The sequence below is a fragment of the Melanostigma gelatinosum genome (assembly GCF_949748355.1).
Source record: "Melanostigma gelatinosum genome assembly, chromosome: 15".
NCBI lineage: Eukaryota > Metazoa > Chordata > Actinopteri > Perciformes > Zoarcidae > Melanostigma > Melanostigma gelatinosum.
This window is the reverse complement of record NC_136648.1, coordinates 1098375-1113798: the sequence shown is the minus strand read 5'-3', so window position 1 is coordinate 1113798 and position 15424 is coordinate 1098375. Positions and strand designations below refer to the sequence as shown.

Here is a 15424-nt window from a genome sequence, read left to right as displayed (position 1 = left end):
GAAGAAGAAGAAGAAGAAGGAGAAGAAGAAGAAGAGTGAAGAAGAAGGAGAAGAAGAAGAAGAAGAAGAAGAAGAAGAAGAAGAAGAAGGAGAAGAAGAAGAAGAGTGAAGAAGAAGGAGAAGAAGAAGAAGAAGAAGAAGAAGAAGAAGAAGAAGAAGAAGAAGAAGAAGAAGAAGAAGGAGAAGAAGAAGAAGAGTGAAGAAGAAGGAGAAGAAGAAGAAGAAGAAGAAGAAGAAGAAGAAGAAGAAGAAGAAGAAGAAGAAGAAGGAGAAGAAGAAGGAGAAGAAGAAGAGTGAAGAAGAAGAAGAAGAAGAAGAAGAAGAAGAAGAAGAAGAAGAAGGAGAAGAAGAAGAAGAGTGAAGAAGAAGGAGAAGAAGAAGAAGAAGAAGAAGAAGAAGAAGAAGAAGAAGAAGAAGAAGAAGAAGAAGAAGAAGAAGAAGAAGAAGAAGAAGAAGAAGGAGAAGAAGAAGGAGAAGAAGAAGAATAAGAGTGAAGAAGAAGAAGAAGAAGAAGAAGAAGAAGAAGAAGAAGAAGAAGAAGAAGAAGAAGAAGAAGAAGGAGAAGAAGAAGAAGAAGAAGAAGAGTGAAGAAGAAGGAGAAGAAGAAGGAGAAGAAGAAGAAGAAGAAGGAGAAGAAGAAGAAGAAGAAGGAGAAGAAGAAGAAGAAGAAGAAGGAGAAGAAGGAGAGTGAAGAAGAAGAAGGAGAAGAAGAAGAAGAAGAGTGAAGAAGAAGAACGAGAAGAAGAAGAGTGAAGAAGGAGAAGAAGAAGAATAAGAGTGAAGAAGAAGAAGAAGAAGAAGAAGAAGAAGAAGAAGAAGAAGAAGAAGAAGAAGGAGAAGAAGAAGAAGAGTGAAGAAGAAGGAGAAGAAGAAGAAGAAGAAGAAGAAGAAGAAGAAGAAGAAGAAGAAGAAGAAGAAGAAGAAGAAGAAGAAGAAGAAGAAGGAGAAGAAGAAGAAGAAGGAGGAGAAGAAGAAGAAGAAGAAGAAGGAGAAGAAGGAGAGTGAAGAAGAAGAAGGAGAAGAAGAAGAAGAGTGAAGAAGAAGAACGAGAAGAAGAAGAGTGAAGAAGGAGAAGAAGAAGAATAAGAGTGAAGAAGAAGAAGAAGAAGAAGAAGAAGAAGAAGAAGAAGAAGAAGAAGAAGAAGAAGAAGAAGAAGAAGGAGGAGGAGGAGGAGGAGAAGAAGGAGAAGAAGAAGAAGAAGACAATAGCTGCAGGAACATTTTGAATGAAGTGTTTTAACGCCGGATGAAACAGCGAATGAAACCAGTGAAGGTGGAAGTTTGTGTTCCAGTTCAGTTAAACTTGTTTCTTTAGAAACATCTAAACATCGACACATGAACACAACACGGTGTACTTATGAATGAACTGAACCACAACGTGTTATTACACCGTTATTACAACCACAGACTGAACAGAGACGGTGCAGACCTCTAACGTGGTCCTGGTGCTCCAAAGGTAAACTCCTCACATCTCACATGTGATGAGTCATGAGCAGGAAACAACATGGAGTCCGTGCTTCAGATCACAGTCAACCGTCTGATGTTAAAACCTGACAGCTACTTCCTGTAAGTCTCAACTAAAACTAAGATGAAAGTGAGCTGTTTGTGAGCGTCTTCTTGTTCGAACACAAGCTGAGAACAGAAGAGGAAGTGATGCAGCCTCTGAAAGTCAGGCCTAAATGTAAAGCAGAGGAAGTGAAGCAGACGTTCTGTTGTTCTGCACTGACTGTTTGAGCCTCACACACTTTAAATATAACGCGTGTGAGCTTAGCTTTAAATGCTGTCTTTTAATCTGCTACGAGTCTGATTTACTCAATTTAACAAAGTAAAAAGACTAAAATATCATCAGAATTAAACGATAACACCGTCTGTTTACATGTTGTCTCTTATTAAAAGTCTGTGAACGATGAATAATGAGTTGTTATGATCTACAGGTCATTTAAAGACGCTCTGCTACTCCATAGAGGTGAAAGTGTTTCATGTAAAATGAACATAACGATGTGAACGTAAACGATCGCTGAAGAATCAATAAATCCGCCCATCAAACGCAGAAACATTTCATTGATATGACTTAAATATGAATCAATAATTAATAATGAATGAATACGTCTCACTTCAACAGTTTGAATGTGAGGAGGCAGCATGTGAATATATGGTCATATATTAATACAAATATTGACAATAATAATAATGGTGGTAGTAATAATAACAAAAAACAATATAATCATAAAACTCATGAAATAATTATAAAATCATATTGGTTGAATGATGTAACAATACAAAAGAATAACAAAATGAATAGTAATACAATATTAATACAATAATTGAATAGTATTGATAGAATAATAATACAAAAAGAATGTATTATAATAATAATTGTGTGCGTATATAGTAATATCATTTTAGATTCAGCTGCTCGTACATCTTTTTCTTTACAGTAATATCTGAAATGCAGTACTTGTAATGGAGTATTATAGTATTGAGCTGGCAGTGGTGGAAGAAGTACTCAGTCAGTAAAAGTATTACTATCACAGTGTAGAAATATTCTGTTACAAGTCGTGCACAATAATGTACTTAAAATACCAAAAGTAAAAAATAATCATTGTACAGAATAATGTGTATTAATACATTATACTCATTGATTAATGTTGCAGGTACTTTATATACTGCTGTGTACCTTCGACAATATTAATACATCATCATGTACTTGCTGATTAATAATCTGTGAAGTAAATAAAGCTGTCAGACAAATAAAGCAGTACAAAGTACAATATTTACTCTGAGATTGAATGTAGCAGGAAATGGAAATACTCGAGTATAAGTACCACAACGTCGTACTTAAGTAGTACCTGAGTACTTGTACTCGACTCACATCGTCGCTGCAGCTCAAAGTGTACAAGTTTGCAGTAGAAGTACCTCAAAGCGGTACAAAGTACCTCACAACTGTACTTGGGTACGTGTACTTTGTGTGTACTTAAAAACACGGTGTCGTCACGTACCTTCAGCGAACCGCCGAGAAGATTCAATAAAGTGATCAGCAACGAACCCTTCAGGAGAGACTCAGTACTTATTATTATTGTTATTATTATGATTATTATTATTATGACTATTATTATTATTATTGGTATAAACGGAATAAAGAGTTGACGCTTGAAGTCAGAGTTGGTTCGTCCTGAGTCTGCAGCAGCAGAAGTCTGCAGGACCTGACATGTCTGATCCTAGACCGGGATCCACCCCTAGAGGTCTGATCCGAGTCCAGGTTCCACCCACAGAGGACTACCCCCCCCACACCCCGCTCCTCACCTTCACTGATCGCTGATCGATATCCTCGGATCGATCCCGTGTGTGTGTGTGTGTGTCGGTGGTCCAGGTGTCTCCCTCCTGGCCGGTCCGCCTCCTCTACATGCTGAGTGAGTGTGAACCCGGAAAACAGCCGCGCGCGGCCGCTGCGTTAACTATAAAAGGAGTTGATTTCCTCAAGGGGAACTGAGCTGCGAGCCAATCAGCGAGCAGCGCGAGAGAGAGCAAAACCTATATGCAACCTATAACTTCACCGTCGGCCGACGGCGGCAACTGCAACTGAGAGACAACCAAGTCCAAAAGTATGGAAGACCGTTAATACAATTCTGACTGAAAAAATCAAAATAATAAAAAAATGAATAATAAATTAGATTTTTTTCTAAAAACAAGAATTTTGATTACAAATGTGTTCAAAATACCAACTTTTCATCCATTATTTATTTTTATTTTATTTTATTTCATTTCATTTCATTTTATTTTAAAAACTGTATTGTCAAACTACAAACAACCTCGGTTAAATCCTACATTTCCCATGTTGCCCCGCGCCCACGGAAGTGCGTCATCACGCGTGACCTTGCCACTCTTCTTCTTCACCTGTTTTTCCTAGCTGGCTGAAGAGAGAGGACGAGCATGGCGAGTAAAGATCCCGCAGTAAGTAGCTTTAATATTAATTCACGTCACAATTTCTGCCTTCACTTCGGTTCAACCGCTCTGCTGTTTCCCGCTCTTTTGCACCCCGGCTCGTGACAGTATTAGCGTTCTTAGAACAGCGCGTCACACACGTGAGTCAGGCTTATGTGATGTAAGCTAACGTTAGCTTTAAAGCTAGCTCACCGTTACAGTAACGTTAGCTTAGTTCAGACTCAGATTCAGGTCAGAGAAGAAGACATTAAAGATGGAAAGATAAATAAAGATCTGTGTCTGTCTCTCTGTCTCTCTGTCTGTCTCTCTCTATCTGATGGACTTTTTAAAGTTAATAAATGTTGGTTGGCTGACATGTAACTTCTTAGCAGGAATATGAAGCCATTCACGTGTAGGATGAAACGTCAGTTTCCTAGTATAAATCTAATTACTGTCCTCTTATAGTTGTATTAACATCATTATAGAATAACAGAATATCTTCTTTAATTCAGCACACATCCTTCCTCCTCACCCTCTTCCTCCTCCCCTGCACCGGTCCCAGTGCCCTGCACCGGTCCCAGTGCCCTGCACCGGTCCCAGTGCCCTGCACCGGTCCCAGTGCCCTGCACCGGTCCCAGTGCCCTGCATAGTAGTAGGAGGTCTCAACCTTCAACATGGTTACTGAAGGTCTCTCTGTGTCATGTCTACTTTATTAAGTGTTTCCTCATTGGTCAACATTTAGTCCTGGCAGTACTCCTCTTCTCCTTCCTCCTCCTCCTCCTCGTCTCTTTCCTAACCTGCCTCTGCTTCCTCCTCCTGTGTTTACTCATTTGTCAACATTTGGTCCTTAAAGTCTATGAGTCCGAGTCTCCCGGTCTATGAGTCAGAGTCTCCCGGTCTATGAGTCCGAGTCTCCCGGTCTGTGAGTCCGAGTCTCCCGGTCTATGAGTCCGAGTCTCCCGGTCTATGAGTCCGAGTCTCCCGGTCTATGAGTCCGAGTCTCCCGGTCTATGAGTCCGAGTCTCCCGGTCTATGAGTCCGAGTCTCCCGGTCTATGAGTCCGAGTCTCCCGGTCTATGAGTCAGAGTCTCCCGGTCTATGAGTCAGAGTCTCCCGGTCTATGAGTCCGAGTCTCCCGGTCTGTGAGTCCGAGTCTCCCGGTCTATGAGTCCGAGTCTCCCGGTCTGTGAGTCCGAGTCTCCCGGTCTATGAGTCAGAGTCTCCCGGTCTATGAGTCCGAGTCTCCCGGTCTATGAGTCCGAGTCTCCCGGTCTATGAGTCCGAGCCTCCCGGTCTATGAGTCTGAGTCTCCCGGTCTTTGTGTGTTTTCAGGGTTTTCTGCAGCAGCTTCGTCAGATAGTGTCCCGGATGTCAGCTGGATCTCGAGGAGCCGGAGTGGGTCTGAAGCTGCTGCTGGGAGCTGGAGCTCTGGCTTATGGAGTCAAGGAGGCAACATACACAGGTAGTACTTTAGCTTATTAATCACGCATAATGTCCCATAAATATCATTTACACCTGTCACTCACTAGACGTTTGACAACATCTAGTTTCATGGTGATAACCGTTAGATAGATATTACTCTATTCTCCTGTAGTGTCTCTCTACTTTGAGAGAATCTTGACGTAAACGCAGATGTGCTGTCGTGTTATTGAACTGCTCGTGATGCGTCTGTGTCCTGCAGTTGAAGGAGGACAGAGAGCGATCGTCTTCAACAGGTTTGGAGGGATGCAGATGGACACCGTCCTCTCTGAGGGACTCCACTTCAGGTAGGAGGAGTCTCATCAAACGCATGAAGAGGCTTACAGAACATCTGGGGCGGATATCGACCAATGACGTCGACTCAATGGCGACAAGGCGTTCAAGCATGTTTTCTATGAAACACTCGCCAAAAAGTCACCGTTTATCAGAGCCGGAAGCCATTAAGTCATTATTGTCCGATTTTCATCTTTCCGGCGGTCTTTGAACACATCGTGTGTGAAGAATGCTTTCAACAAAACAAAGCTTCAAATTGTGAATTGATTTTTGATTGCAAACCTGATCCTCTGATAATATGCTCGAGAGCAGAGGTGGCATCCTGTCGCCGCAGGGACCACGTGAGTCGCCCGCAAGGCATGTTCTAAAAATGGTCTAAACACTTTAGTTGCTGTTCATTTTTTATCAAAAACGCATTAATGTAGATTTTAAAATGACAATATTTCTTGTCATAAGAGCGTTGGGTGCCCAGAGGCGCACAGCCAGGACGAGGCCGCCGCACCGCTCTGGGTTTTCAGGTTCTGAATGGCGGCGCTTCCTGTTGGTGCCGGACGCGCGCCGCGAGCGCACCCCGTCGTCAGGACGTCAGTCCTCGAACAGGCCGCGGGAAAACAACTCGGGTGGCGGGGTAGAGGCGCGGCAACGCAATCCGACCCAAAGGCCCAGACTAGAGGTCTGAACGCGGCGGCCGAAGACGCTCTCTCCTCAGAGGGGTGGATCCCCGCTCGGCTACAGACGAGACTGGCGACTAGTTTCTTGGTGGAGAAAACGGTTCCGTTAGAAATGGTGTCGGTGACAACAGACGGGCTCCCGCCATGACGGGCCGGCATGCAGGCTTCATTGAGCAATGCAAAGGTGACCCAGACTTCCCAACATGTCCACATCGCCACTGCATCATTCAGCAGCAGGCGCTGTGTGCAGCAGCACCCGGCTTTGCAGGAAGAGCTTAGATTGAGAGAATGAATGGATTCAGTCGTGTTGCTCGTTTATAACTCGTGTGTTTGTCTTCAGGATTCCCTGGATCCAGTATCCCATCATCTACGACATCAGAGCCAGACCCAGGAAGATCTCCTCCCTCACCGGAAGCAAAGGTCAGCCTCAAACCTAGAGACCTGTCAATCACAGTAGCCCCGCCCTCAAGCATCCCCTGCTTTATGGTCTGTGTGACTCTAAATGGACCATAATGTACTAAATGAACATCATGCTGTATTGAAGAAGACTTGAAACTAGAGATTGAGACATAAACTCATGTTTACAATGTTTACTGAGGGAATAAATCAAGAGAGAAGTAGAGTCATTTTCTATAGACTTCTATACAACCAGAGGAGTCGCCCCCTGGTGGACACTAGAGAGAATGCAGCTTTAACACGTGAAGCTCTGAGAACATAAACTCGTGTTTACAGCGGTCGCTGTGTTCGATCAGAGCTTTTTAAACGTGACTCTCAGATAGTTCACTGATTAAAACACTATTTGCATGTTTCAGTATTTTACATAGGACATCTAATTTATTGATGTTTTAAAAACAGGAAGTCTTAAAACAAATCTACATTAGAGTAACTATTTATCAGCTAAATCAAATAGTTTACAGGATATTAAACCTTTGTTTCTTTATAACACATTTCATACTAGACGTGTGTCTTTACAGGGTTTGTATGAAGGTAATAAAGGAGTTTAATAGTTTACAGACAATTCAAATTAGAAAAACAAAGGTTAGTTTATGGCTTTTTCCCGGTTACACATCTGAAAATAAAGTTCTTCATTTCATAACGATGAATTGTCCTGAAGCTTTAACTTCAGGTGTGAAGTGATGTCAATACAAAGAGAAGATGTTTTATTTTCCTCATCTTCTAATAAGATGAACGTGTCTCCCTACGCCTGCTGAGGTCATGTGTGTGATAGTGACATCACTTCCAAAATGGCTGCCTGGCTGGTCAGAAGGAGCTCATTTCAAAAAGCTTTGATAAGTTCTCCTTCATTTCATCTAAACTGTTCTAAACATGTTCATCAAACTCATTTATAGATACAAAGTTAGAAGATATTGTTGTGACATCAGGCTGTTAAACTTATAACTCAGAAGTAGTCAAGAGATGCTCAATTGACTTAAAGGATTGAAATCCTGTGGGTTAGAATTTGTTCTTTTGTTTAATTCAAGAGACATTTAAACAAAACGATGAAACGATGAAGATCGTAGAGAACACGCGTGTGTAAAACAAACGTGAAACGTGTTCAATGATTGTTTTTAAAACGAGGAAAACAAGTAAACGTCCAATGTGACATATCGGTAACCTTCAGCTCTTTGACACTAGGGGGCAGTGTTTACCCCGCCGCCTCCCTCTCAGTGTGTGTGTGTGTTAACGCGCTGCCTGCTCTGTCTCCCTCAGTGTGTGTGTGTGTGTGTGTTAACGCGCTGCCTGCTCTGTCTCCCTCTCAGTGTGTGTGTGTTAACGCTCTGTCTGCCCGTCAGACCTGCAGATGGTGAACATCTCTCTGAGGGTTCTGTCCCGGCCGCTGGCGTCCAACCTGCCCATCCTCTACCAGCAGCTGGGCAAAGACTACGACGAGCGCGTCCTGCCGTCCATCGTCAACGAGGTGCTGAAGAGCGTGGTGGCCAAGTTCAACGCCTCTCAGCTCATCACGCAGAGAGCGCAGGTACACTTCTACCTCGTCTGTTTCTGTTTTATATACATGTACTTTATTACGCACTGCTTTACAGCCCGCTGCCGTCCATAGAGCCACAGCTGGGGCTGACGAGCATCTTTCATGTAATCGCCAACACTAAGAAGAAGACTAAAACACGTCATTATCGTCAGCTTTTCATCTTTACGACGGTCCTCGAACGCATCATGTGTGATGAACGCTTCCTTCACAAAGTAGTGGAAACAAAGCTTTAAATGAGATTTCATCAAAAACATGTTCTCACTATTAATGTCTCCAATAAAGAGTTCACTTTAACCAGAATGTGTGAAAACATTAAAGTGTGGAACTATGAAGTCATGATTGATTCATGACTGAACGAGAGGAGAGGAGTCTACTTCTAGTCATGATGCGCTGCTTCATAGAGGAGCAGGACGTCATTCATTGTGTGAATGTGAAGTGAGTGTTTTTTGGAGAATATCCAAAGAAAAACAAACCAGCTCAAATGACATCATAGTACGTTGATGGATGACATCATAGTACGTTGATGGATGACATCATAGTACGTTGATGGATGACATCATAGTACGTTGATGGATGACCTCATAGTACGTTGGTGGATGACATCATAGTACGTTGATGGATGACATCATAGTTCGTTGATGGATGACATCATAGTACGTTGATGGATGACATCATAGTTCGTTGATGGATGACATCATAGTTCGTTGGTGGATGACATCATAGTACGTTGGTGGATGACATCATAGTACGTTGGTGGATGACATAGTACGTTGATGGATGACATCATAGTACGTTGGTGGATGACATCATAGTACGTTGATGGATGACATCATAGTACGTTGATGGATGACATCATAGTACGTTGATGGATGACATCATAGTACGCTGATGGATGACATCATAGTACGTTGATGGATGACATCATAGTACGTTGATGGATGACATCATAGTACGTTGGTGGATGACATCATAGTACGTTGGTGGATGACATCATAGTACGTTGGTGGATGACATCATAGTACGTTGGTGGATGACATCATAGTACGTTGATGGATGACATCATAGTACGTTGATGGATGACATCATAGTACGTTGATGGATGACATCATAGTTCGTTGGTGGATGACATCATAGTACGTTGGTGGATGACATCATAGTACGTTGGTGGATGACATCATAGTACGTTGGTGGATGACATCATAGTACGTTGGTGGATGACATCATAGTACGTTGGTGGATGACATCATAGTACGTTGGTGGATGACATCATAGTACGTTGGTGGATGACATCGTCTTCATGAAGAGAAACCGTCTTACTGGGCAATGTTACATTTCTTTGGTGGAAGAGCTTTTGGTTTGATGAGATCAGCATAGTTGATCATGTGACTTCCTGTTTGTCCTCTAGGTGTCCCTGCTGATCATGTGACTTCCTGTTTGTACTCCAGGTGTCCCTGCTGATCATGTGACTTCCTGTTTGTCCTCCAGGTGTCCCTGCTGATAATGTGACTTCCTGTTTGTCCTCCAGGTGTCCCTGCTGATCATGTGACTCATGTTTGTCCTCCAGGTGTCCCTGCTGATCATGTGACTTCATGTTTGTCCTCCAGGTGTCCCTGCTGATCATGTGACTTCCTGTTTGTCCTCCAGGTGTCCCTGCTGATCATGTGACTTCCTGTTTGTCCTCCAGGTGTCCCTGCTGATCCGCAGAGAGCTGTTTGAGCGAGCGAAGGACTTCAACATCATCCTGGACGACGTGGCGATCACCGAGCTGAGCTTCAGCAGAGAGTACACGGCCGCCGTGGAGGCGAAGCAAGTCGGTGAGTAGAGGCAGGAAGTCCGCCGACCGCCGGCAGGAAGTCCGATCGGCCGACCGCCGGCAGGACGGACTGTTGTTATTGTTGAAGATGATCCTCGCCGTGGAAGACTCATTAGTTTTAGACGCACAGGAAGTCTGATAAATCTACATTAGAGTAAATATCTACCAGATAAATCAAAGAGTTTATGTTCAACCTTTGTTTCGTTCTCACACATTTAATACTTGTTTCTCTACAGGGTTGATATGAAGTAATAAAGTCGTTTATTGGGGTTCTGTTGATACTCTTGTTGATTCTTCTTGATTATTTTGTGAGGAAAGAAAGACGTCTAATGAATAAAATAATCGTTTCTTTATATTCTCGTCTTGAGCAGCAACACAAGTTCTAAAATAGTGTGTGTGTGTGTGTGTGTGTGTGTGTGTGTGTGTGTGTGTGTGTGTGTGTGTGTGTGTGTGGTTCCCCCCCTCCAGCCCAGCAGGAGGCGCAGCGAGCTCAGTTTTACGTAGAAAAGGCCAAACAGGACCAACGGCACAAGATCATCCAGGCTGAAGGAGAAGCTGAGGCTGCAAAGATGGTGAGCTCACGAGTACTCGTGTGTACTACTGGAGTACAAGTAGCAGTACTACTCTGTGAGAAGTACAGAAACATTTCTCTTGTCTTCAGGGTTTTGTGTGCAAGTACATTTATTCTCGTACTTCAATACTATTTTACGGTACATTTCACTTTAAACTTCTCGTCTCAGAGGAAGACGTTGTACTTTTATCTGATACGAGTTCTTGTTCTAGATTCTTAACACGTGATATACTGTAACTAATACACGAAGATGTTTTATGAAGTAGTTCATATAATAGTTAACGGTTAAATGATCTTCACCCGCTGCAGCATCACAGTGATGAACACATGAATCAATAACTATAATATGATGAAGATATCGTCTTAAATGGGTCATTCTGCAGAATGACTACTTTAAGATTTGGTACTTAAAGTATATGTTGAATACTTTTACTGAAGTAACGGAGTACCTGATAAATATTATAATCATAAACACATTAACTCTGTTTCTATCAAACACGGCTGCTGGTTAACACGTTCATCAATCTCAAGAAACAGATTCAAGAAACAGAAATAACTTCATCAAGAAACAGATCCAAGAGTCTGAACTCGTGTTTGAGTTCGACAAACAAATAACTTAAAATACTGAAGAGAGCAATAAAACACACACAGCCGCAGATATTAGAAAGTCTCCAGCTGAAATACAAAGCTGCTGTTGCTGCTGCTGCTGCTGCTGTTGCTGCTGCTGCTGCTGTTGCTGCTGCTGCTGTTGCTGCTGCTGCTGTTGCTGCTGCTGCTGCTGCTGTTGCTGTTGCTGCTGCTGCTGTTGCTGTTGCTGCTGTTGCTGTTGCTGTTGCTGCTGCTGCTGCTGTTGCTGCTGTTGCTGCTGCTGCTGCTGTTGCTGCTGCTGTTGCTGCTGTTGCTGTTGCTGCTGCTGTTGCTGCTGCTGCTGCTGTTGCTGCTGCTGCTGCTGCTGCTGCTGCTGTTGTTGTTGTTGTTGTTGCTGCCGCTGCTGTTGAGGTGTTTGCTGCAGCAGGAGGCTGCAGCTCTACAGACCCAGAGCCGTGGTTCTAGTTAAAGGAACTGTTTGTTCTATTGAGTGCAGGAACACTTCACACAAATATTCACTCATCACCTCCACCTGTCAGCGTGATCTAAAGCTTAGACCTAAAGCTTAGAGCCTTTGATCCTCATCTTCATGTTTGAGTTTGTTTCTTCAGACAGACCGGCTCATCCGCTCACTCTCCACTCTTGTTGGGTGTGTAACACTTATTATTCTGTGAACACACTAACCATTGGGGTGTGTGTGTGTGTGTGCAGCTGGGTCAGGCCGTGACGAAGAACCCGGGTTACCTGAAGCTCCGGAAGATCCGGGCGGCGCAGAACATCGCCAAGACGGTAAGAAGAGTCTGCAGCTGAGGTCCAAGCTGGTCGTGTCCTAATCAGAGGCATCGGTTCATAACTGTAGGTCGCAACTGTAGTTCGCAACTGTAGTTCGCAACTGTAGTTCGCAACTGTAGTTCGCAACTGTAGGTCGCAACTATAACTGAGGTTCTAGAGAACGCTGCCTCTTCTTCCTCAACATGAGTGGTCCCCAAACGGGTCCAGAGCCCTGGTTTTGGGGACCAGTTGCAGCTCATTGAGTCCACCAGGTGGAACTTAAAGCTTCATCTTCTTCTGACATTTGACCTTTCTTTTTATTAACCAGTCGTGTTGTTGGTTTTAGGCCTTAAAGATGCTTTATCTTTATTAAAGTTATAATAAATGTAATTTATCAGACAAAAGTGTCCCCCGCGGCGCGCCGTGTCCCCCGCGGCGCGCCGTGTCCCCCGCGGCGCGCCGTGTCCCCCGCGGTGGACCGGGCTCAGCATCTGTCCGCTGGCTGTGGATCAGCTGAGTGTGCAGCTCTCTCAGCTCTTTGTGCTCAGCAGCAGCTCTGAGGCCTTCAGGCCGAGCAGCTTCACCTGTTTCCTGTCCTCACACTCCACTGTGTGTTGTTTCACCTGCAGGTGGCGCAGTCCCAGAACAAGATCTACCTGAGCGCTGACAGCCTGGTGCTCAACCTGCAGGACAAAGACAACTTCAAGTGAGTCCTGTTGATGTTGGAGGTCAACCCTCTCTCTTCCTCTGCAGTGTACCGTCCTCTGTCTCTAGCTGCTAGCATGTTCGTTCCCTTTAGACTCCAACCAGGCTAGTAGGTTCCCTGTTCCCAGTCTTTATGCTAAGCTAACCAGCTGGCTGTAGCTTCATATTGACTTTACAGACATACGAGTGGTTTCAAAGCGCTCGCTCGCTCGCTCGCTCTCACAGGGAGAGAGAGTGAACACTTTATTAGAGGAGAGATTTGAGATGAGAACATGTAGAACAGTGTTCCTGATGATGTGCTGTTGTCTTCCAGTCTGCTGCTGGGGAAGTAGAGGACGTCTCATCATTCCTTCTTCAGAGACTCGTCTTCGCACCAGGTTTCTGTGATTCTTCTGCGTTTACGAACCACAACAGACCGACTCTGACCTGCGCACTTTCACCGCCGTGGGTTTTATTGTGGCGGTTCCTCTGGTGTCGGTAAAAGTCTCAATGCGTCTTTTCTTTTTGTTGTAATCTGTAGAAACACAAACATGTCTTCTGTGTGAATAAAAGCAGTTTCCCTCGTTGAGACGTTTCTTCTTCTGCAGTTTACAGAGATTAATTCTGTTCATCAGTTCAGCTACTTTACTTCAGGACGTTTAGAGGACTTTAAATGAAGAATAAAACGGTTTCATGAGTAGACTGTGAGAAATTTCACTTTTACCGTCACCAGAGTCGCTTTAAAGCGTCTCGTCTCCAAACGCACCAAAAATAATCACTGAAGGAATGTGAGGCTTCAGAGAACAAAGTCCTGTTGGAGTAAAAACTAGTGCTGAGCAACGATTACAATGTTTAATCTCATTGTGTTCAATGATGAATTATAAAGTAGTGTATTGTGCACTTATTTTGAAATGATATATGAACAAAGGTCAATAACAGTGTAAACACTTTAAACACACCAGGTTGTTAGCAGCAGCAGTTATAACACAGTTATAATGATTCTGATCATAGATATTCAGCCGGTGTTCACAACTTTATCCTCAGATATTTAAATATACTTCTTGAAAACTGCAAACCTATCTACGTCATGTTTTTATGTTTGTTAAATTCTCAGTAGTGATACTAAATGATGCTTATTATACATATTACAAACAAAACACTTTAAAAACTTGGGTTTAAAAACTTTAATTTGTCATTTCTTTTTTTGGTATTGTGGTCAGACACAGATGCAACGCTGATCACCGTAATATGTGTGGTGTTTGTTATAAATGTACGTTGGTACATAGAGGGCGATAAGAAGCTGTACATGGAGGGACTTAGGACCCAGGAGAATGCAGGTGAAGGAAACAGGAAGAGACGCCACACAAACAGCTGTTCACCGCTCGCTGCCGGTTCTTGTGTTAAAAATGTCCGCATGAAAATAAACTGCGTTAACGTGCGATAAAATGATTGTCTGCGTCAATTAATGAACGAGACAACTTGCCCAGCAATAATTCTGGCAATTTAATTACTGTATTGTAATGAGATCTATAGATATATCTATAGATAGATATATCTATATAGATATATATATCTATCTCGATATATAGATATCTATCTCGATATATATATATATATATATAGAGAGAGAGAGAGCTCACATTACAATAATTAAATTGAGAATCCTGTCAACGTCCCGTAATTATCTTCTGTCCAAAAAACTAATATTTAGTTTATTGTCAGAAATCTAAGAACACAAAATATCACAACTCAGAAGCTGGAACTTTGTTTTCTGTGGTTCCGATCCTTAAAGCCCGTCTTCTATCCAACAACACGTGACGTGAAGAACCTGCTTCTGCTCAAGTCTTCTGATTCAAATGAACTCAACCTGATCCATTATACATGTTATTAATCAATTAACTCATTATTTGCTAAAGCAACACTTAACTGCTAGCAATGGAGTTAGTGTTATAAACATGTATTACACGTTTATACGCCGGTTTAAATGCTAAATAAAGGGACTTGAATGGAGGCTGTACACAAATATTATATTATATAAATATTATTGTGAATAAACTATTCACATGTTTCAGCCTCTCTGTTACAGTAAAGTACTAATACTCTCCAGTAGAAATACTCTGTTACAGTAAAGTACTAATACTCTCCAGTAGAAATACTCTGTTACAGTAAAGTACTAATACTCTCCAGTAGAAATACTCTGTTACAGTAAAGTACTAATACTCTCCAGTAGAAATACTCTGTTACAGTAAAGTACTAATACTCTCCAGTAGAAATACTCTGTTACAGTAAAGTACTAATACTCTCCAGTAGAAATACTCTGTTACAGTAAAGTACTAATACTCTCCAGTAGAAATACTCTGTTACAGTAAAGTACTAATACTCTCCAGTAGAAATACTCTGTTACAGTAAAGTACTAATACTCTCCAGTAGAAATACTCTGTTACAGTAAAGTACTAATACTCTCCAGTAGAAATACTCTGTTACATCTAGTCTAGGACACCAGGAGCCTGCACCTGTTCATGACTCACGAAGACCTTCATCATGACCCTACAGTCTCCTCCTCCTCCTCTCCTTCCTCCTCCTCTCCTTCCTCCTCCTCTCCTTCCTCCTTCTCTCTTTCCTCCTCCTCTTCCTCTCCCTCCTCTCCTCCTCTTCCTCCTTCACAG

General features: G+C 42.8%; 2 protein-coding genes across 5 annotated transcripts in view; one reads left to right on the top strand and one right to left on the bottom strand.

Moving 5' to 3' along the window:
* The window catches only part of LOC306789657 (CYFIP-related Rac1 interactor B-like), a 16686-nt gene extending 13269 nt beyond the window's left edge, over window positions 1–3417 (bottom strand). For 3 of the 4 annotated variants that reach the window (XM_079285709.1, XM_079285708.1, XM_079285706.1), the window contains exon 1: window positions 3304–3417. The gene's annotated coding sequence lies outside the window, so the exon portion shown is untranslated. Of the gene's footprint in view, window positions 1–2999; window positions 3048–3303 lie in introns of all 4 variants that reach the window. The other variant, XM_079285710.1, reaches the window with a different exon arrangement.
* Window positions 3418–3872: 455 nt separating this feature from the next.
* LOC306789293 (prohibitin-2-like) lies at window positions 3873–13345 on the top strand. The gene is made up of 10 exons (XM_079285171.1): window positions 3873–3951; window positions 5254–5383; window positions 5603–5687; window positions 6685–6764; window positions 8138–8322; window positions 10016–10145; window positions 10613–10716; window positions 12015–12092; window positions 12704–12780; window positions 13093–13345. Exons 1-10 carry the CDS (start codon window positions 3931–3933, stop codon window positions 13109–13111), a joined length of 909 nt encoding a protein of 302 aa, XP_079141297.1. The 5' UTR covers window positions 3873–3930; the 3' UTR covers window positions 13112–13345.
* Window positions 13346–15424: the final 2079 nt, after the last annotated feature.